The sequence below is a fragment of the Lepus europaeus genome, chromosome 4 (assembly GCF_033115175.1).
Source record: "Lepus europaeus isolate LE1 chromosome 4, mLepTim1.pri, whole genome shotgun sequence".
Classification (NCBI taxonomy): Eukaryota; Metazoa; Chordata; class Mammalia; order Lagomorpha; family Leporidae; genus Lepus; species Lepus europaeus.
Window position 1 is genome coordinate 150,784,929 of NC_084830.1, and position 23,256 is coordinate 150,808,184.

The 23,256-nt window shown below is 45.7% G+C and overlaps 1 protein-coding gene across 7 annotated transcripts in view; it reads right to left on the reverse strand.

The window, feature by feature from the left end:
* Nucleotides 1-693: 693 nt before the first annotated feature.
* Nucleotides 694-23,256, reverse strand: part of CTXN3 (cortexin 3) — a 90,326-nt gene continuing 67,763 nt past the window's right edge. For 4 of the 7 annotated variants that reach the window (XM_062189794.1, XM_062189795.1, XM_062189796.1 and 1 more), the window contains exons 2-4: nucleotides 9,979-10,606; nucleotides 6,159-6,254; nucleotides 694-1,869 (exon numbers count right to left, since the gene is read on the reverse strand). In XM_062189794.1, the coding sequence (XP_062045778.1) occupies nucleotides 1,525-1,770 (246 nt within the window). In that variant the 5' untranslated portion in view covers nucleotides 1,771-1,869; nucleotides 6,159-6,254; nucleotides 9,979-10,606 and the 3' untranslated portion in view covers nucleotides 694-1,524. The other 3 variants (XM_062189793.1, XM_062189798.1, XM_062189799.1) reach the window with 3 other exon arrangements.

A 23,256-nucleotide genomic window follows, 5' to 3' on the forward strand; every position in this document is an offset into this window, starting at 1 on the left:
AACAAGAATTAAGACAGCCGTTCTACTAAGGTCTGCCTTTTTGGACATAGATTTTTTTTTTTTAAGACAGGCAGAGTGGACAGAGAGAGACAGAGAGAAAGGTCTTCCTTTGCCGTTGGTTCACCCTCCAATGGCCGCCGCGGCCGGCGCACCACGCTGATCCGATGGCAGGAGCCAGGTGCTTCTCCTGGTCTCCCATGGGGTGCAGGGCCCAAGCACTTGGGCCATCCTCCACTGCACTCCCGGGCCATAGCAGAGAGCTGGCCTGGAAGAGGGACAACCGGGACAGAATCCGGCGCCCCGACCGGGACTAGAACCCGGTGTGCTGGCGCCACAAGGCGGAGGATTAGCCTAGTGAGCCGCAGCGCCGGCCTGGACATAGATTTTTAACGTGTTTTTCATCAAAAAAAAAAAAAGATGACTAGCTGTGGAAAAAATTCAGAGAGATTTTAAATATAGCCTACAGGGTTTGGTTTGGATACAGTTTTGCTAACAATGAAAGCTGGAATAAGGGGGCACTGACATTGCCCTTCTAGTGGACACACAGGAGGCATGAGTTAAATGACCTTTCGCACCCTGCTCTGTTTTTACATCTGTCGTGAGGTAATGTTAAACCTCGGCACTTAACACTGCGCACCACCTCCAGGAAGCCAGTCTTGGTGAAACTAGAGAGGACACACTTCTGTTTCCCGAAAAGTTTTATTTGGTGACTATACACAGACATCAACATTCATCTCTCTCAAGACTGTAAAAGCCTTATCCTCTAAACAATATTTACTTAAAAAAAAACTTGCAGCAACACTTACAATCTATTTTTCAATCATTTAGATAAAGAAAGGAAATCCAGGTTATATATAGTTACCTCTACACATGTTGTTAATACATATACAGAGCGTGTACTTGGCCTGGTACATCGTTTCTAAACCTCGACAGCCTTTGAATTTAGTTTCATTTAAGAAGTAAGCATCACCCACACTCATACTGTCTACCATCAGCAGAAATGTCACTTCTCAGTTTATCACTTATTGCTTCCCAGTGGTTGCTGCTTTGGAACGTGCTGGAGGTCCCCTCAGCATCTTCTTGCTCACTCTGTCCAGCACCCAGATGCCCAGGAAATAAACTAAATGGAGACATGATTAGAACAAGGCGGTCTCTTCTCGGTCTTGTCTCCAGGTTCAGATCAGTTCCTTCCCAGTCTTCTCTGGTTGGATCAGGTCCTGCTCCACTTTGTGGCAAAGTCTACGAACACTCGTGCTCTTGGTTTCAAGATCACACATCCTCATTCATTAGGTTAACACAGAAAGGTGAACTTTCCCATTTGGGGTTAGTAGCATACACCTGCATTTCCGACATTCTCAAATGTTTTTAACCCAACTGCATGATTATGGAATAGTGGGCTGGGGTGGGGCCTAGAGCCAGATATTGTTACGAGTTTGACTTATTAAGAACATTGGCTAAAGGGAATCTTGGTCACCACATGCAGCTCTCTGCCTCCTAGGGAGGAGGCCCTGCTTCCCCCGCCCACTAAGCCAGGGCATGGTCAAACTGGCCTTTCTCCAGGCCTTCAAGTCCATCGGCCCAGGTTGAGGTTGGCATGCTCCGATAGGGGTCCAGCAGAATCCGGAAGCACCTGACGATGAGGATGCCCAAGAAAATAAACAGCAGAATCACAAACACAAACGTCGTTTTCTGCTCCAGAGACATGCTAGACTCGGATGACACGTTGCCCAGGGGCACCAGGGGCGAAGGGACGGGCTGCCCACCATCCATTGTCCAGGGAGGCCAGAGCGCGGCAGTTCCTGGTATCCTTTTCTTCCATCATCAGTCTGCTGAGATCATGGTGGCTGTGCCCTGCAGAGGCCAAGTTATCTTCAGGGAGAAAGAGAAGGAAAATGAGTAACCATCAGGTAGCCATGGTGTTGGGTTGGCTCATAGGCATATTTTCAGAGAGAAGAAACATGCAGCCGGCTGTTTCTAATCAAAGATGCTTAATTACATACAAGTGTGGGACAGAACATTTTATTATTGTACAAAATTACCAGAGTGTTCTTTAGAACGGCCACCCGGGGCCAGCAGAGATAGGCAGGGAACGCACCTATGATCCAGCAGACGAGATAGGTGCAAGGTAATGCTGACGTCAGGACATGCTGTCAAGTGGACATCCAAACCCAGCCTCCCCTGCCAAGTCTCTTCCAGTTTCCCTCCAGTAATAGTTCTATTTATTTATTTATTTATTTGAAAGGCAGAATTGCAGAGGGAGAGGTCTTCCATCCACTAGTTCACTCCTCCAAATGCCGACATTGACCAGGGTTGGGCCAGGCCAAAGCCAGGAGGTTAGAACTCCATCCAGGTGTCCCATGTGGGTGGCAAGGGCCCAAGCATTCAGGCCATCTTCTACTGCTTTCCCAGACCCATTAGTGGGGAGCTAGATTGCAAGTGGAACAGCTGGGATGCAAACCAGCATTCTGATATGGGATGCCTTCATCACGGGAGGCTGCCCTCTATTACTCTCACAACATTCCTACAACATTCTTGGGGGCACTGAGTGCCGAGGAGCTTTGTACCAGGGCTGTGACACACGTCAGCCACTATACCATGAGCTCCAGAAAAGCTGGGATCTCTAAAGGCCCAAGGCGAGAAAGCGGAGGCTGGAAGTGGGGCTCAGTACAGAAGCTTGCTCAGGGAGCCCTGGCTTGGGGCCTGTGGGCTCTGCTCTACCGCTAAGTGAGGAGGCGACCTTGGAGAGGTCGCCAAGATGTAAAAATCCAAGTAGAAATGCCTGCACATCTCACGGTGCTATGATAAGGATGAATGTCTGTGAAAACCCTTTGAAGGGTCTACAAAGAAGAGGAGGAAGCAAAAGCAAAACAAAGCGGTGCCTTGCTGAAGACCCAACACAGGAAGCCACGCTCCTTTCTGTGCAGTCAAGGGAGAAGGGAGGCATCTCGGAGTCCCTAACCATCACGTTCCCTGTGCTGTCTCTTTTTTCTTCGGCAAACGAAGGCCAGATTCAATACTTGACCCTGGAACACCCAGGGAATTGAGCCAGGGGAAAAAGAATTGATCGACGGCATGATTTTCAAAGGACAGTTTTTCTTGCAGTGGCTTCCTTTCATTTAAGAACTTTTGGTAGTGAGGAGGAAAGGAAAAGGACAAGTGACTACTATTTCCATTTGATTGCTGGGAAAATGGAAGTATATGGCTATTACTGTTCACTCACAAAGGCAAAGCAAAGCACATACAAAGGACATGAGAAGCTTCAGATCCTGGACTAACCCTATTGAAGTCAAATTTTGTAAAGAAAAATGTGTATGAAGACATCATCATATAGAAAACCGTGACATATGTATTACAAATTTGTCAATAAGAAAAATGGCATAGCAGAGTACTTAGCTACGACACTGACACGGATCCAAACGATGTCACGCGCGATGAAAATAAGCAGCCAAATAAAACAGAAATGATGACCCAAAGCATCAACACCATCACCACCGCAAGAAGCACAGCACCAGTCATCATCATGACAGTCAGCAAAGGGGAGGACACCTCCAAGTTTACAAAGACCACAGTTTCAAAAACAGTCTATAAATGGGTATCTGGGAAGAAGGAATTGCCAGTTTAGGGTGACAGATCCCTTTGTACAATCCTGTCACTTGGAATTTCTTTTTCAAAGCAAGAATAGTTTCAAGATTCATGCCTTTTTTTTTTTTTTTTAAAGACTGGGATACATTTTTGTTGTATTTTTAAAAAGTTAGCTCTGTAGGCAGAGAGAGGATGTTAATGAATTGGCTTGGGTTTTGGTTGGCTTGCTTTTGAGCACCGCTTCTGTGTGGGTGTTGATTCCCACACTGGAGAATCACTTTGGGATTGGAGGGGGAGATGGCAGCAAGTGAGGCCAGAGCCGTTGACGCAGCTCTCCCTAACGTGTCAAACCCGGCCCATCGATGCCTACCGGAAATGCCCACCCCGGGCTCAGTCATACCACAGATGAGACAAAGGAAAGCCCTCTATAATGGAGGGGCAGCTGCCCCGCCACGCCTGCATGTCCATTTTTGCCTCATCGTGTTCTAGTGGAGTGCCCTTCACTTTGATGCTGCTCTCTCACTGGTTTACCAGAATCCCATACTAAGGCCATTTTTTCTCCTAGAAGAGGCCAGTATTGGTCTTCATCTCAGGAAAGCTGACACAGGTATGCATTTCTAGAAAGTTCTGGAAACACAGGAGAGCAAAGCCCATGAGCCATATACATTTACAACACCAACATTTCTGGATGTGTAAATTCCAAAGCAAGCAGGAAAGACCTAGATGTGTTAACTTCTGAGCCTATGAAAATGACCCCTCGCCACCAGCACTGCAATCCCTTGTTCAGATCCTCCCCCACCACTCCTGTCTCCACTTGCTGAGAGTCAGGGTGACACCCACGAAGAGTCTCCCCCAGCCTTCTCCTCTACACAAGACCAAATGCCACATCACTTTCTCCTACAGTAATACCTCCTACCTCCTAGGCTCCACCCAATACTCAGAGCCACACACTTGGGAGCTGCAGTTATAGACGATCGTTCCAGAAGCCCCAGCAAATAATCTGGTCATCTTGACTCAGAGCGGGCATTTGGCACAGCGGTTAACATGTAACTCAGACACTCACATAGCATGTCCGAGTGCCTGGATTTAAGGCCTGGCTTCTTTCTAATGTGCACCCAAGGAGATAGCTGGTGATGGCCCAAACACTTGGCTCACTGCCACCTACAAAGAAGACCCTGATTCAGTTCCTGGATCTTGGCTTCAGCCTGACCCAGCCCCAGCTGTCGCAGGCGTTTGGGGAGTGAACCAGCAGATGGAATAGTCTGTCTCTCTTCTTACTTCCCCTCTCCCTCCCTCTCTCTCCCTGTAAGTAAGTAAATAAATAAAATCCATTCTATTTTGCAGTTTTTCTATCCTTCGATTACTAAAAGGCACAAGGCAAAAATAAGGCTAACTCTCTGTGTACCCTGTCATGTGTTTTAAGAATCCTGCTAAAACATAAATACATATTTTTTTCTGACCCCTGTATTACCAGTCCCTACCAGATATACCAATTGATAAGCAATTAGAGGGCAAAATTTTTTTTTTGTTTGTTTCATCAAGTCAGGATTTAATTACAAACAGGAGCAACCCACAAGAGAGTGGAAAGAAAACAATCCGAGAAACAAAAACAAAAATAAATACTGGCACAGAATCCAACTCAGGAAGACTGCCTGGATTTTGGGCCACCAGAACACTCGCAGACATTCCCTCTGAGGCAAAAGGTTTTTGAAAACTATAGCACATTGTGAGTGGAAACCTCTCCCCTCCCTGCAGCCCATGGAGTCCCAGCTTTTGTTCAAACAACTGCTTTCTGCCAAACAATCAGACTCTTAAATTACAAAGTTTTACCAACGTGGCACGTTCATCTTTTAGCAGGAATTTGTCTATGAGGACTGCTTCTGCCTCAATGTGCAGGGAGAAAGGGATTCGAGGGAAGAAGGCCTTGCTGAGAATGAGGGGCTATTAGGAAGGATGTGGGGTACACCTTGGTGTGCCACGGCGGAGGGGGCCCAGCAGGAGAGGCCCCAGGAGGGAAGGCGGGTAGTGGGTAGATTCGAGACATGTAGGAGATGGTGAAAAATGGATCAAGAGAGAAACAAATGCCAGCTATTTCCCACTTTTGCCTAGGACTGATTGAAATCCCCGGAAGAGCCTGCTGGATTTGAAATCTGCAATCGGCTAATTAATAATTTACACGTTCGGAAAGCTCCACAGCACGTCTGAGTTGAAGCAAGTGTCAGATATATGGTCAGGTGGAGAAAATGAAATATGTTGCAACACTGATGGCTGTCAGATCCACGGCAAGACAGAGAAAAAGACAAGCACTGACTCGTGTGACGACCACACTCCAGAACTATTTAGACACCCAAACTGTTCAAATGTCTGAGAGCCAAATATCCCTTTTGGGTAAGAACGGCTCTTAGAAAGTGTTCATGATTGTTTTTAACTGAACACTGAAATCTTTCCTTAGGATGAACAGTGACATCTGAACATTTAAAAAAATGACTTCAGAAGATTCTGACATGCCCATCGTAAGTGGAAAGCCTAACAAATGGCAGCTGTTTGAAGCAGGAAGAAGGGTCGCAGCTACTCACCGCGCTGTTGCAGTCCTCACTGGTTTTCCCCATCAGGCAGCACATCCGTGTCTTCCCCTCGTCCAAGTCCACGTGTGTGCGCTCAGGAAATAAAATCTAATTTTAATAGTGGACCAACAAAACCTTCATTAACCTTTCACAAAATCACATACCACACCCCATCCCCACATCGCGCTCCCTGTTCTCTGGGATGCCGACCAAGGATGAAGCACTCCGAATGCCTGGGAAGCCGGGGGTGAGCCCGGCCCAGCCCAGCCACGGCCATTCCCTCTGCGAGCCTCTTGCTGTAGTTCCAGTCACTTTCAACACCGCCATCTCGGGCGGTGCTCACACTGGCTGTGTGGACTGCATCTGGGTTCATCCTACCCATCCCAGACCTTGCCTCTTCTCCCCAGAAAACCTAGGCACCCCAGCATCCACTGCCCATGAAGCCCCCTAAGGGGTTCCTGCTGCTCCAGAAATGAGGACTTACCCTCACAGTAAGCGTGAACCAGAAACGAGTCCTTATTCTTGGCAGCATTTGCTAAGTAAGGAGTTACTTCCATCAGTTTATAAAGCAACTAAGTCAGGTCCCACTTGGCTTCCAGCGGAATGACCAACACGGTGATCTGGATAAACTTACATGGACTCGTGTTGGCAGACACCTGACGACAATGTCCTCAATTTGTTCTTCCACTCCATCTCACACCAGCTGTTATTTGAACACCTGCCGGTGTTCCACCTCCTCCTGCTCTCCTCCCTGCCCTTCTCCCACCTGTGGAATTTCTCCCTCTCACTCTCTCAGGGTCCACACCACATCCCCCTCCGCTCTACAGCCTCAAGTGTCCCCCTCCACCAAGACTGCGGCAAGGGCTTCGCGCTCTGTCCCCAAGGCCTTCCCTGCCCTCTGGGGCAGTGTGGATTACAGCACAAGTCTAGGTGGCGTCCGTCTCCTTCCCTTCACTAACCACAGCTCCTTGAGGGATTCCTTGCTGTGCTGCCATCAGTCTCTCTACATCTAGGTCAAATCAAATCTCCATCCCCTTGCCATCCAGGGACCTGAATTCCAACATGAAGGTGCCAGGAAGTGATGATAAGAGGAAGCAGAGAACCATCTGTGGTCTCCTGACCTTGGATGCCAGATCTCTGTGTTCCAAAGGATCACAGACATGAAGTTCCGCTCACAAGGATCCTTGAATAGTCACAGATCTTGTGAGATGAAAAAGCCCTAAGTTAATAGGCTGTTGAAATTTCCCTCGGCCTCATGCTGTTGGGTGGGGTCCAAAATACAAAAAAACTCAGCCAGAGATAGAATTTTCCCTTCCTACTGAAAGGCCAACCCTTGCTTACCTAGTCCACTTTTTGATGAAGAAGGGCAGTACCCTGAATTCTAAGCCTACACGCAAACTCTTAAGGTCAATATGTACCCATCTTTGGCTCGCATCCCATGGACATTTTATTTCATTAGCATCTCATTACACAATTTTACAGTAAAGAAAAGTATTTTCTGGGAGGAAAATATATCTTAAAGCAATGACATGTTTCTTTTCTTAAAGTGACAGCAGCAGAATCTGTTAAGTGCATCTGGCACGTTATTCTGCAGAAGCACACACAGCCCCTGGGTACTGCAGTCTCAATTCTGTGGCCGTGAACTCAAGGGCCGAGCCTCTGGCTGCGGGTTTGCAATGGTAACTGTTGCAGCACGCATGCAGCTCTGCCTGGCATATAGTGTGTATTGAAGACAGGTGGTGATGAGTGGATGTTTTCTCTATACTATCTGCGTGCAAAATGAGGTTTATTTCTAATTTCTGTTGTGCAAATGAGCACACTTTAAGAGATTATAAAGTGCCTAGAATCCATAAAAATAGTTACCAAAAAAGTAGCGCCTCCCCAAGGCCTGATGGACCCCAAGTGTTTTCTGCGTCGTATAGGAGGGAGTCAAGAGTTGTCACTCCTGTGCTGCAGTCAAGAAAGACTGTTTGTATTTTAAGTACACCTAAACCACAATATTGCCATACCTATTTGTTTTTTTTTTTTTGCTATACCCAATTTTTAAAACTTCTCAGCCAGAAACCTCATCATGTGACTTGACATGTTTGCAAAAGCAGGTGTGAAAACAGGCTCTCTGTTGGGCAGACACACTCACGGGAGCGTGTGGTTGACGAGTCTACGGGGTGGTCAGGACACCTTGGACCACAGACACGCTGTGAACCTTATTTCTATCTACCTGGCAGACTGAGGAGAGCAATCTGTAGGCTCCTGACAGCCGGGGGAACAGCCAGCCTGTGAGGACTGGCAGAGGCGAACTTGAAGTGCTGCATTGTTGGGCAGCGGCTCTGTAGCCGATGGAGAAGAGTGAACAAGGCTCTCAGTGATTAAAGGAACACAAATCCTGATGCTGAGCCTCAGCACAATGCACTCCCTCCTTTTTGAGCTAAAGAAATTATCAGCTGCACTCCCATTTGTAGAACTGGAACTGGAGCATCTTAAAGCACCCATGGTGACACCCCCCCCCCCCGCCAACAACTGGGATCCCCCACCTAAGCCAGGCCAGGCCATCATCGAAGGAATCAAATCATTCCATGCAGCTTTTGGAAATTGGGCATATTGGCCCGAGAACAGTACACACACACAAAATACCAGGTAAAGAGTTCCTGGCTCTTTCCAGGTGCTTCCTCCATTTTAAATCTCCCCACCTCAGCTTGCTTGATTTTAACCAACTTAAACACAAGCCAACATCTACATTGCCCCCCTCCCAAAAGAAAAAAAAAAGAATCCCACAGCCCTCCTGTTACAATGCAGTAGCTCCAGTGCTTCAAAATTCACAGGATGGCTAAGAGCGAATGTTATTTTACACTCTGGGAAAAATAGACCCAAGGCTACAGACAGCCCACAAGCAGTGCTGCTAACAACACGGCAATGTGGTCTCCACTACTGTCAACAGGCATGTTGGGAAGTGTTGCCAGCTCCCACTGCTGCACCGGCAGGGCTGCCCGCTGCTCAGCCCTGCAAAGTCAGCCTGCAGACACAGCTGCCCGGGGCTGGGAGCGGACCTGGCCATCCCCGCTCGCTGCTGCTGGTCAGCTCCGGGTCAGCAGGAGGCCTTCCTCTGCGGCCTGAGCCTCCGCCTTAGCAGGACTTCTCCCCCTCCTCAGCTGGCGCCTAACACCTGCTGGAAGAGTTTCTAAGGGACTGCAGAGCTAAGCTGCAGCCCAGCTGAGAACAGTAGAGCAACAGCACGCGGCGGCCCAGGCAGAAGCCAGTAGCATCAAAAGGCACTGTAGCACACGTGTGACTTCCAACCACAAGCCCTATTTCACCTGGCTTTCTCTCCCTCCCCTTGCATGTTCCAATGAGGAAAAGACAGCTTGTTGCAAGCTCACAAGGCTAGGACTGCACACTGCTCACCAGCCGGGGACAGCCGGCACTGTCATTAGAAGTTGTGCTCCTTAGTAAACAAATCCAAACATCCTTGTTCCACTGGGGAAGGCTGGATGTTCTAGCTGAATGGGAAGAAACGTACTACAATGGGCAAACGGCTTTCAAGAATAATTTACTGCATCGTAGATAGGAAAGGAAAAAGCCTATTTTCTTACTCCTCTATCCAGTCTCACTGTCATATTAAACTTAAGCATGCTCTAAAAATAAAGGCAACATCACATTTTACTCTCTCCTATTAACTTTACCTGGCAGCTGTTTAATTAGACTTTATCTAACAGCTAGATTTAAATTCAGAACTTGGACCGAAAAGGCATCCATGCGATGAATGCTTGTGCATAAATAGTAAAGTTAGCGAAAAGCATCTAATTAGCCCATTAAAGAGACAGTCTGGGTCAAGTACCTGGATCCTGATGAGCACACGCGGGATCCACTGCCCGGTGGAGCAGTTACAGGTAGTTAGAAGCCTCTTTAGTTTCCATTCTTGCCGACCAAGCTGTGTTCAAGCAGTAGACAGTGGTATCTGCAGGCAGCTGATGGCACACGCCAGCTCGGAAGCTGTTGTTTGCAGGCTCAGAAACTTCCCATTAGAACCCTGAGTTAGAGGAGCTTTGCCTTTCTGTGTGAGGCATCATTAGTGGCCAATACAGCTGCTGCTCCGAGGCGAGCCATGATTTCAGTTCTGCCTCAGCAACTCTTCGGAGGATTCTGCTTCAGTGAGTGGAGCAGTCGCCTAGTCCTGATGCTGAAATGATCCTCAAGGAAGCATTAACATTCTAAAGGAGTGCGGGGGGGTGGGAAACATCACGGGGCATTCCCACACCTTCGCAACATCAAAACCACAAATCCACCAGGGCTCTGTCTTCTCTATTGATCGCTGACATGATTCCTCTTTGGAGATGTCAATTAGCACCTTGCAGCAACTGCCTTTGTATTGATTATGGTTCGTGACCTTCAGGCCATCTCAATTAACGGCAAGCCTTCTAGGGAAGGGCACCAACTTAGCATCTGGGCGCTGAAGACTCCTTGTCCTAAAGAAAGTAAAGTGACCTTTGAGAAAAGCACTGTTTATTGGAGGAAAACAGGAGGAAAGAACATGCAGAGGAAAGAAAGATTTTTAAAAGAAGCGAAGCAGGTTTGTACCACCTGTTTGTCAATTTGCTAGGCTGTCGGCTGTCAGGTGCAATGTCTCTCTGGCCAGCCTGGATAATTGTGGCCTTGGCTGTTCTCCAGCAGAGCTCAGGCCACCTGAGACCAATTGATGATTTAAGAAGCTAGAACTTTGTTGAGAGAAAGTTGTTCTCCTCCTACGGATCCCTGTTTCATGGCACCATGTGAGGCTCCCCAAAAGCATTGTGGGAAAATGGAATTAAAAATGAGTTTATTTGGGTGCAAGAAAATTTCTTGGGATCCATGCATAGATTTTTTTCAACCTAATATGCATTTTGCATAAACGTTTTGAGGGCCCCTCATACTTGAATTACTTCTCTTGTGTACCATACCTACATATATTGGAGAATATTTGAGAATACAATCCATCTTTTGAAAAAATGCTTCCCTGGAGAGAACTGCAGAGTCTCTAAGATGGACCCATCCCTGTGGTTGGGCAACTCTCCACTTTCTTTGTTGAAGAGCAAGTGCAATCAGCAGCAACACAGCCACCCAACCAGTGACAGGTGCATGCTGTCTATAGCCACTTCTGACTGTGGCTGTGGGCCGTGCTGTCTCCTCGGAGCTAGGACCCTGAGCCAGAGCTCCCTTCCTCAGAGGGAAACCCCACCAGCTTCCAGCAGGCAACAACGCCGCAGGGGTCTCAGCCTCACGAAGACCCTTGAAAACCCAAAGCTAGGCCGGCGCCGCGGCTCACTAGGCTAATCCTCCATCTTGCGGCGCCGGCACACCGGGTTCTAATCCCAGTTGGGGCACCGATCCTGTCCCGGTTGCCCCTCTTCCAGGCCAGCTCTCTGCTGTGGCCAGGGAGTGCAGTGGAGGATGGCCCAAGTGCTTGGGCCCTGCACCCCATGGGAGACCAGGAGAAGCACCTGGCTCCTGCCATCGGATCAGCGCGGTGCGCTGGCCGCAGCACGCCAGCCGCGGCGGCCATTGGAGGGTGAACCAACGGCAAAAGGAAGACCTTTCTCTATGTCTCTCTCTCACTGTCCACTCTGCCTGTCAAAAAAAAGAAAAAAGAAAAAAAAGGAAAACCCAAAGCTTACTGCTAGGATCTCATGGCAAAGGCAAGTGCTTGACAACAGTCGGTAACCTCAAGAGAACATGAGACTTCTTTCCCCATAGGGTTTCCTGATTTTTAACTGGATTTCCTTTCCTGTTAGTTTTGCTTAACCTGTCCACACACACACACACATCAGACAGCAACAGAGCAGATGAAACTCAACAGAGCACCATCACTCAACACTAGCAGGCATCCCTGCAATTTTCAGGTGACCACGGTGCTGGTAGAAGGAACGCCAGGACTTGGCTGTGCCCACGGTGTGGCTCAGCAAACATCCACCCTCACGCACGGACTTCTCATTCCGTGTGGCCAGAAAGTAACGCAGTCAGGAATGAGCTTGGCTTACCGCGGCTCACCCCACCCAAAGGCCCTCCCAGGATGTTGTTTTAGATTCTAGATCCAGAGAGGTGGCAGGGAACCCGAGAGGCTGATGGGCCGTGTCCTCTAGCTGCTCTGCAGGCTGAAGCCATGCAAGGGAGATGAGCGCCTGGCCTATTTTTATAACTCTCCGGGGAAGTAGATTCCATAACCCCCTCCGACAACCTCTGTTTACTTAGCCTAAATGGGTTGGCACATCTCTCTTGCTTCTGTCCTTGATGAGAAAGCCAGTCGCTATCTGCCATAATATTTTGTTATAATGTTCTTTCCCCCCAAAAAAAAAACATAGACCAAAGACTATGTAATGAGGATCTGGTGCTGCACTGGGCGCCAAGTTGGGAGATTTCTTTGAAAAGATAATTAGAACTGGAATTCTCGCAAGCAGCCCTTCTGCCTGTGCCACCGCATCATGTGAGTCATTGTGAAATCTGAAATACCAAATAAGGATTTTCTAAGATCCCATCAGAAATTTCATAGTAGGTCCTGTTTTGGGAGCCTTTCATCGTCTTGATAGCTTTTCTCTGAATGCCTGTTCTAGAGAAGCACCCTAAAATGCTATGCAGAGCTGCATATAGCCCAGGGTCACGTGCAACTGTGGCAATAGGATGACTCCATGATACATAAATGGCCTCATACGCCAGGTTTCTCCCTGTCCATTCTGGACCCAAGGTTACCCCTGGATGCTAATTTTCTCCTTCTGCTTTCCCATAGAGCAGCATGAGTTCAGATTAGTTAGAAACCCATTTTAGGAACTTTTCCTGTGTTCTGATTCCAAGCCTCACCTTCAATGTTCTTTAGTTTCCAGTTCTTTCCTAAATGCCCCATCACGCACTTTTCCGTAAAGAAACAGACAACAAATATGAAAAAAAAGCTTCATAAACCATCAGGCATTATGCCAAGTCTGTGTTATTATTATTGTGTTTCTTTCCAGCTCTAATTCTCAAAATAAAATTGAATCAATTCCCAGTACAATTTTCAAAATATAAAGAGTTTTTGTCACTAGACACTTTGTGAAAATACTTCCTCTATGCATATTCTTTGTTTCACTTATTCAAAAAACATTCATAAGCTCACCCTTAATGTCACATGTGTTCCATGTCACTCACTGCAAGGAATAAACAGTGCGGGTGTGAAGTCCCAGCTCAAGGGTGTTCAGGTTGTGCACTGGCCAACTCCAGAAGGCTCCCAGGCAAGAGCCCTGGATAGCTGACGTTCAGCTGTGGTGGCTAAGCTTCCGTTTCCACTCTATTTCACTTCTTAGCCTGCCCCTCAGTGCTTCCCCCAGCAGAGGTAAGAATCCTGTGCTCCCCTCCCGGCATCATCACTGGCTTCTCTCTGCTTCAAGGAAGAGAAGCCCTTTAGTGTTCGTCTGCCATAAACTTGGGCAACACAGGATGTGGCTGAGCACTGGCTTCAAGAAAGAGAAGTCTCGGGGCTGGCGCTGTGGTGCGGAAGGTTAACCCTCCACATGCAGCACCAGCATCCCATGTAGACACTAGTTCAAGTCCCGGCTGCTCCACTTCCCACCCAGCTCCTTACTAATGGGCCTGGAAAAACAACAGAAGATGGCCCAGGTCCTTGGGCCCCTACACCCCTGAGGGAGACCCTGAAGAAGCTCTTGGCTCCTGGTTCCTGGCTTCAGCCTGGCCCAACCCCAGCCCACTGTGGCTGTTTGAAGAGTAAACCAGCAGATAGAAGGTCTCTCTCTCTCTCTCTCTCTCTCTCTCTCTCCTTCTCCCTCTCCCTCTCCCTCCCCCCCCTTTTCTTTCTCCCTCTCTCTCTCTATCTCTGCCTTTTAAATAAATACATAAATCTTTAAAAAAGAAAAAGAGAAGTCTTTTAGTATTCCTCTGCCAAGCACTTGGAAACATAGGATGTGTCAGAGCACTGGCCTCAAGGAAGACTCAACAGACCAATACTTAGACAAAGCTGACCGGCAGGAACTGATCCATATCTCAGCCCTTGGGGCCCCTTTGCCCTGAACCTTCTCTCTTCATAGCCTCTTTTTTGCCTTCCCAGGCTCAAACCAAATATTATCCATGCAAGTACCAAGAAATATGAAATGAAAGTGGAAAAACAAACAGGTCTGGCTACCTGGTAATGACCTTGCCACTTTTAATCCATAAACATGAAGTGAAAGCTAGTTTATGTGCATGACCAATTTTTCTGCCTCCTTGATTATAAAAGTCAATCAATAATCATGTAATTGAAAGGTTTTTTTAAACAAGACAATCAAAATTACTTCTATTCTAATATACTTTTGATTTGTTCAGGTCTAAGTATAAGTTTATTTATCCATTCAACTGTCTCCACAGGTCAGTGAACATTTGAAGCACAAGGGAACCAGAGGGAAGCTTTAATAATATTCACACCAAGCTCATAAATGAGGATCTTTATTTAAGCATTATGAAAAGCAAGCAGGTTAAAGTCCAATGGCAGATTGGCAGCAGCCTCTTGGTTTGATCTTTGCTGGAATACATTTTTTTACACCTGGTATCTGTGTGATACTTGAATGCTCAATTAGTGGCTGGTGAATCTACAAAATAGAAATATTCCAAACGAAGATGAGGAACACACAGTGCTGTGGGAACATACTTGAAAGTAAAACACTGATAGAAGGTGGTACTCATGAGAACCACTGATTGCCTACAAAATTAAGTTTGCTGGTTTTTCTTACAAGTCTAAACAATAAAGCATACAGAAGAGCAGTGCATCAGACTTGCAAAAGGGCTAATCTCCAACCTGAAGAAGGAATGACTTCACAAAATACCCAGCAGTCGTTCTACTTAGGGACAATAGCGCCAACATTTTAGTCATTAATGGTAATCGCAGTCTGGAAGTGTAAGAACATCACTGCAGTGCCTCCATTGTTCAAAGGAAGTACTTGGGAGTTAACAGCTTTGGGGGGTAAATTTATTCTTTTAAAGTGACTTGTACAATAATAACAATTTTCATAATGGTTTTGAAATAATGCCTTTACAATGTCATATAAAGTGCCCATTAGAGCTTCATATAAATCATTCCTCTAGGTTTTTGTGGTGTCATCCTGGACCTGTTCTTTCTGTTCAACAGCTCCACGCTAGCAAGGAAATGGCACCACACGGACAGGCTGAGGATCCAGCAGCCCAGGAGATTAAGATGACTGAGAAAACGAAATAAAAATTCCCTGGGAATAACTGACCTGTTTGCCTGGTTGTAATACCAGACAGAAGTCTGTAACTGAACGTCTTTCCACACAGAAACTAATCTGCAAACCCCTAGAGGAACGGAAAAAAAAAAACCACAGGAGGCAGTTTTTAAAAGCCTGTAAAATCATGGAAAACTCATGTCAATATCTGATGTTTAAACGTGCAGAAATGGTAGAAGAGAGGCTAAGGAACTGGCAATAAATAGAAGTTGTAATATACAGACATTGAATGCAAATTCCAGCAGGCTCACTTCTACATCTTTAAGATAATGTGTTCATTGCTTGCAAAAATACCTAACTTTACAAATATTTTAATATTTCAGTGGGAACAATCAAGATGTTTTGTTATGTAACATTATTAAAATAGGCAGATATACGGTTATGTCTTTCTTTTCTAATTCTGTGTTCTAAACTTTTGTAGAAGACCTACCATCTATAATTTTGCCAGTAAATAATGAATAATATATACTTATGTATAATGAGTATGTAAATACTATAAATCATCTGTATTTCTGCTATACATAATATTAAATTACCTTACAAGCTGGTTAAGCATGCATTTTGGGGGATCCTAGATCCACAGATAATTTAACTCAGTAAGGCCACAAATCTGTATTTTGAGTAAGAAATCTACATGATTAATGATATAGGTCATATTAGTCTACACTTGTTTAATTTTTTACTTGAGAGGTACAATTACAGACCCCTGTGAACTGATTAAATGCATTGCCCATCATTGGAAAAATGTTTGTCCTGCAGTGCAAAGCTCTGCCCAAAATTCCTATTTAGAATACGACATCTTCTCTTCCTCCCCTTCTCATCCCTCACTCGAGTGGCAGTCAGCAGTGGGTGGAATAAAATCCCACAGCAAGGAAGACAAGAAGAGAGTGAAAGGCGGAGAGAACTGTGGTCTGTTTCCGGGACAGGGAGCATGCATGGATAACTGCTGAGTGAAGACAAAGGCAAACAGGCAGAGGGGCTGCAGCTAACGACAGTGGCTGCCCACAGGAAGAGTCAATGAGGGAACCTGGAAGATGTGGGGACGAATGAGCAACATTTAGCCATGCAAGGTTGTAGATGGCACCTGGGGTGGGTTTCCTGTTGTGGCTTTTGGGCAAGATGGTGGCAAGGCTGAGCTGAACGATCAGCTGGGATGGCAGAAACACCAGAGGATGCCAGCACCGACAAAAGCAATAAGTGTAACATTGATATAAACAAAAACAAAAACAAAAACAAAAACAAAACCACTGTATAAGGGACTTCTAAAAAGCAGCTGTTAAAATTCCTTCTCCCTGGGGTTAACCCTGAGAGTTGAGGACAACGCGAGGACAAGGCACGCATTTTCTGCTTTTCATTATAAGCTCTTTATAATGTGTTTTACTGTGTGTACCTCAGTTTACCATGTGCAATTTCGCCACGCAAAAACTGTCAGTCTAGTGTGGGCAGCTCTGCCAGGGCCCCAGGCAATGAATTTCTTTGGATGGTGTGTTGAGTATCCCGCTCCAGATGAGTGGCTGATTCTTTGAGAACAGGATGCTTCTTAGAACACCCAGAATTTTCCTTCTAGGGCCTTGGTTTATTTTGCATATAAGTAAAGCTAATCCTTCTTGCTCCTGAAACATCTATGTGCACTTAAAATGTGATTTATTATAATCACAGGCAGTGCAAAGAAATCTAAACAACTGCCCTGGTTTTCCTATAACAAACAGACATCATTGGTTTTATGTTATCTGTTTATTCATTTATATAACTGCCTTCCATTTAAATATTTATTTGTTCATTTATTTATGTGTGTATGTATTTATACCCCATTAAATTTCAAAAAACGAAGAAAGCTATGTAGAAGATTATATGTCATTGGTGCTAGAAGAATATCACATTTATTATGTATTCAGTGAATTTTTCCATTGCTTATCTTAAAAAAATTGCTGGATGCACTCGTTTTCAAATTTTGAAAGGTAAAATCCTTCTAGAAAGATTGTTTGCCTAAAATAGTAGATATTACATTTACCTTTTAAAAACAACTGTTCATAAATTTTATTTTTGCAAAAATTGTACACAAATGCAATAGCATATACTCATAGCATATGTCCAGAGGTTTTTATTAGCACAAAGGTGAAAAGTGCAGAATGGCAAATCAATCAGGACTGAACACAATTTAGGGGAAAATAATTCAAAGAGTTTGGATACAAAGGAACTCATCAGCTGAAGTGTGCAATATAGCATTTTTAAAATAACCCGAGAGAGAACAGACATTCGCCAGTGTTCCTCCTGTCCCTTTCACACTCATGGGAACGCCCTTCAGCAGAGTTTTAGGAAGGGCCCTTGCTTTTGTTCTCAACATTTTTCTTACTTCAAAAGCGGATGTCAGGTTAATTGAGAAAAATGAGCATTTACTCTTGCCAATAAACCTGAGATTGGTGTTGCATATCCTGAATATGGTTAGGGGTGTGGGTCAAATACCAATACAATATTCAGTGAACTATGGATCACTAACATGTAAGCCAGGAAAAGCTGTGTTTGCAAATGGGAAAAGAATGAAGAAGAATCTCTCCATCATTGCCTGCACATGCCATGCTCCTGGGCCAACTCAGGAGGCAGACTGGGCCATTCATCATGAAGCAATCACCTGTTTCCTGGCTTGCCTTCCCGAATTAGCCTCTTCGCCCCAGGAAGAGTGCCCCCTGGCTCCTGGAACTGTGTTTTGGCCTTCTCCAGGGACGGAGTCCACACCTCGCCTGTCTATCTGATGACAATTCCTTCCATTTTTTTTTTTTTTTTTTTAGTCTTCCTCATTCTGTGGTCCCATCTTTCCAAAATCACAGCTTTCCCTGGCCACCTGTTTATTTTAAATAATGAATTACCTTCCTCCTTTCAAGCATTATCCATCCACAGACTACCTAGCTCAGGAAACTAAATATGAGAAAGATGAATAGAACATATTTTTGCAACTGCAACCGACAACTACTCCTTTTATATCTTTCTATTATCTAATACCACAAAAGCAGTAACAAAATAATGATAATGCCACAATCACAATAACTAAACTCTTGAGCCTTCATCCTTTATCTTCCTAGACTGAACTCTTACAATAGCAAGAGCTGCACCCTTTTACTTGGTTTTCTCCAGTGAAAAGTTTGTGTGTGTATGTGTGTTCAGACTTCTGGTTAAGCTGTAAGATGCTTCAAAATAAAAGTCTGCATCTCCTATTGCCTATGCATTTAAGAAAGGGAACAAGTTTACCCATATACTTCAGTGTGTTACAAATCATCCTAAACAACATTGTAAGTAAATTTTTCCCCCGGCCGTTTTCTCTGGCAGCATCCTCCTACAGCTTTGCCTGTCATAGTAAAGTAAGTCTAACCATGCATACCCATTAATTACTATCTCCCAACAAGTGATCTTCATTTGTATCAGGCAAGGTATACTAGATAATGTGATTTTTTAAAAGTTTATTTCATGGTACACGATCATTAGAGGTCGTCTGAGGACTCTGCTCTTACATCATCATCACCATCTGCATTCCAAGACCCAAACAGAGAGGTCAGACTCTACCTCATATGGAGGCAGAGGAAGAAGAGAGAACATCAGGGCCTGTGCTGGCTCCTTAAGGATGCTGCTAAGTGGCTCCGATTACACTGGACAAAGCACATCTCCTGACTGCACCTGAAATTTGTGGGCAGAGAAATAAGAACGTTCCTTGGAACCTGCAACATTCACACGGTGAGGATCTACCCCATGTTTAACTAGACTTTCGCCCATTACAGATTGATCTCCACAGAAGACGGCCTTACAGTACCTTTTTTTTTTTAAAGAATTATTTTATTTATTTGAAAGACAGAGTTACAGAGAGAGGTAGAGACAGAGAGAGAGGTCTTCCATATTCTGCTGGTTCACTCCCCAAATGCCCGCAACGGCCAGAGCTGAGCAGATCCAAAGCCAGGAGCCAAGAGTTTCTTCTGGGTCTCCCATGTGGGTGCAAGGGGGCCCAAGGACTTCGGCCATCTTCTATGAACCATCTTCTACTACTTTCCCAGGCCACAGCAGAGAGCTGGATTGGAAGTGGAGCAGCCGGGACTTGAACCAACGTCCATATGGTATGCCGGCACTGCAGGCTGGGGCTTTATCCTGCTGTGCCACAGCTCCGGTCCCAGGCAGTAGCCTTTCTTTAGTGTAATGATCCACCATCTCAGCATCCATGAACTTCACCCTCCACCACCACGGCCTCATGCCCAGTCCTTGCTCCACTGCTGCCTGCTCTTGGTTGGACCTCTGGCTTCAGCCTCTCTGCTTTCCCTTTGCTTCTAGCCTCATCTTGGCTTTCGATGGCTGGGTTTACTCAGTTTATTTCACCTGTGATCTGCTGGATCCCCTTAGGGATCGCATGTTGTAGCCACAACACAACCGATGATTTAACATTCAGCCCTAGAACTCTAGATCTTTAGTCCTGGCACTCCCATACCCCAGCTCTAGCTCTGCCGCAAAGGTTCAATAGTCACGTGAGGTTCTTCACTATCCCAAGACGTGTAATATGATTATTCTAATCTTATAGCTACATAAAAAGGTTTGGGGAGGTGAAGTGATTCACCCAGGAACACAAAGCACAAAGATCACATTTAAAATGGTTTTGCCCACTCCGTGCTCCTCTGCAGGGCCCAAGAAAAATAAACATGGCAGGGGCTCAAAATAACTGCAAGTGTGATAAGGGCCTATGGAAGAACAAGGACATTCATGGCTCAGTGCTTGGGAAAGGTGGAAGTGGACAACTCAAGAAATTGCAGCAACTCTGGTGTTGGAGAACGGCTCCTTCTCTCTGCACAAGTGGGAGAGAGAGGCTATGGCCTGGCTGGATGTGGGAGTGGGTGGCAGGGAGTGGGCTGTGTGCCCACAAGGAGGCAACCATTCCCAGTCTATTCCTTAGGGAACAGAGTTAGTGTCTGTTTCGTAATCCTGCCCTGCTCGCTGCGCTGGAGAGCAGCTTGTTGGTTCATCAGAGATTCGTTCACCTTCCCCGATGTCTCGTGCTATCTTCTGTCATTTTACTGCTGTTTTCTGATGGGACATTCCCTCCAACATCTTTCCCGTAACCACCTTGATCTTTGCCAACCCATCTGCTAGATGCAAGCAAAATTGGAATTTTTAAAGAGCAGCACATCTGTAGAAAGATCTAAGTGCCGATTTAGGCAACCAGGGACTTCACAAAGCACAAGCATTGTTTAACGCCTTTGAGTCATTGTTCTCTGAGAACACAAGCCTGACATCTTCCTGAGGGCAGGAAGGAAAAGCTCTTCCCAGAAACCCAAAAGAAAGCCAACCAGCTGCACACTTAAAGTCAGTGTTGTGGAACAGCACTAGAAGCACATTCGTGCTCCTACATGGATTTTAGGGAAGTGGCCCTGGGTAGCAAGATCCCTAACCCATCAAGTGGGCAGCTCAGTCCCCTTGGTCTCTTGCTACCACCTCTACCCTTCACCACTGGACAGGTGAATTTTCTCAAGTTCAACTTTTGTATTAGGAGCAGGCCGTTAGCCCAGTAGTTAAGACACCCATATCCAGTGCGGGACTACCCATGTTCAATTCCCATTTCTAGTTCCTAACTCCTACTTCCCACTAATTCAGATCCTGAGAAGCAGCCGCGATGGCTCAGGTAACTGGATTCCTCCCACTCTCATGAGAGACCTGCATTTTGTTTCAGGTTCCTGGCTTTAGTCCTTGTAAAGCATTTTGGGAGGGAACCAGCAGATAGGAGGATAGGATTCCATTCTCTCTCTTTATGTATGCATGTGTGTGTGTGTGTGTGTCCCTCAGGTTAACAACTAAGATTTTTAAATGACACAGTAGAGGGTTAGGTGGCTCCCAACTGACCCCAGCTCTGGGCCAGGGGTTGATTTTGGAAATTGATGGCCAAGTTTTAAGTCCATAAAAATTATTACAATTTGATTGAAAAAATAAATTTCTTCACTACTTTCCATGTTCATGTTTTCCATTATAAAATCATTTCTCACAACTATCCTCTAATTAGCGTGGAACCACACTAATTAGCGTGCGCCACACTGCATCTCAGTGATGCTGCGCTGTAGGAGGCTTCTATAAATAAGGCAATCAAAGCTGTGCTACTTGAAGGATATTGAGTTCCTTTATTTCAGGGACAGAATTTTTCAGTCTAGGGCTATATTATAACTAGAGTGCAAACAAACTGCAATTTGGAGGAACTCTTACACAATTTTGGATGTAATTCATTCAGAGCTGTGGATCTACTTCTGAGAAAAGACGACTGAGAGTCCCCCCCCCCCCCCAAAGATTCCTGGACCCTTTTGGTATTGACCTGTGTAGGGTTGGGGGGGGTAAGGCAAGGTGGTGTAAGGACCCTAAAGACGTGCACTCTAACCCTGGCTAGGGGAAGAGGGGAGTCCAAGCTGTGCTCATCAAATCAGCTAATGGATCTCACTTTGCCCAACTGTCAAAACAGGGGACCCAAAGCAGACCTAAGAGCCCACGATTCCTCATCTATCGCATCCCACAGGAAAGCATCAGCACTCTCTTCCCAGGCTTGTAGGAGCTCTTCAAAACACTTACGATACCCTGCAGGCTAATTGGAGGAGTACAAGCCCTTCGAGAACACCACCAGGCCAAGCTAGAGTGGTTCCACTGGCACTGTAGGAGGCAAATTAGAAGGAAATTTTCATCTGGAGGGAAAGACTGATTTCTTGAGTTCTTGTGAGCAGTTTCCAGGAAAAAAAATGCCCTGCTGTATAGTCTGCTTCTTTCAAAGTTGGAAGGAAGCGAGGGAGACAAGTCTTCAGTCTCCAACTCAGAAGGAGCTACTGAAACCCGAGGGGCGAGGCTGTGAGGCACGGCTCCTTCTGCAGGGACATTCTGGTTAACTGCCTGGTGTGTGCTCAGTGTTCAGGGCAGGGAGAGGAGGGAGGGGACGAAGATCAGGTCTGCTATGGATGGAACACAGCGACAAGTTCCACACACAACCCGCTCTTCCAAACTGAAAATATCAAATACCCAGAAAAAATTTTCCACGTTCCGTTTGAGTATCAAAATAGCTCAGTGTTGCCTCTAACGCAATCATAGGGAATTATACTGTTATTCTAAAATACTTGAGCGTTCTTTTTGCTGATAAATGATGGGAAAGAAAAATTCGATTCCACCAGCATGTTTTCATAAACGCAAAGAAAACTAATTCAAATCCACCATGATTTGAGTAATTGGCTCAATTCAAACATAGTGGCTGTTAATAGCGCTGGCTATTTTGCTTTCAAAGGTTGCTGATTATGAAATGAAAATAAATCTGATGGGTATCAAGCAGAAGTGTATTCTGTGAGGACTTAAATGAAGAGCCATGTCTGGTCTGGAAGAGTCAGAAATCAAGCAGCTTCCAGTGGGACGTTTCCTGGGATGCTTTGCTAGGTGGGTTTTTGCTGCTAAGATTTCACTGGGAAAAGACTGAGTACCTGCCTACCTATTCAGGCATCTATGCCTTTTTGGACTTTGTCATACTCCGCCAAAATCTAATTTCAAAAGTATTTCTATTGTCAGTGATTGTCATCTGTGCTGGCGTCTCCAGTCCAGTGACCCATCTCCTAACGACCTCCAGAAACCATTCATGCACTACAGGGCACGCCTCACTCAACTTGGCCCTCTTCCAATATGACCCTCCATGGAATACACAATCAGTAAAATCATAACATAAATAATTCATAGAAGAAACTTCACTTAAAAAATTAAATGACAAGATTATAAACATATAAAAGAATGAGACCTTATGGAAGGCCAGGAGTTCAGTTTCCATCAATCTGAGACACAAAGCAATTCAGATAATCGCGTTTTCTCCTTATCTGTCAGTTTCTCTGTGCCTGTATTCACCATGCATG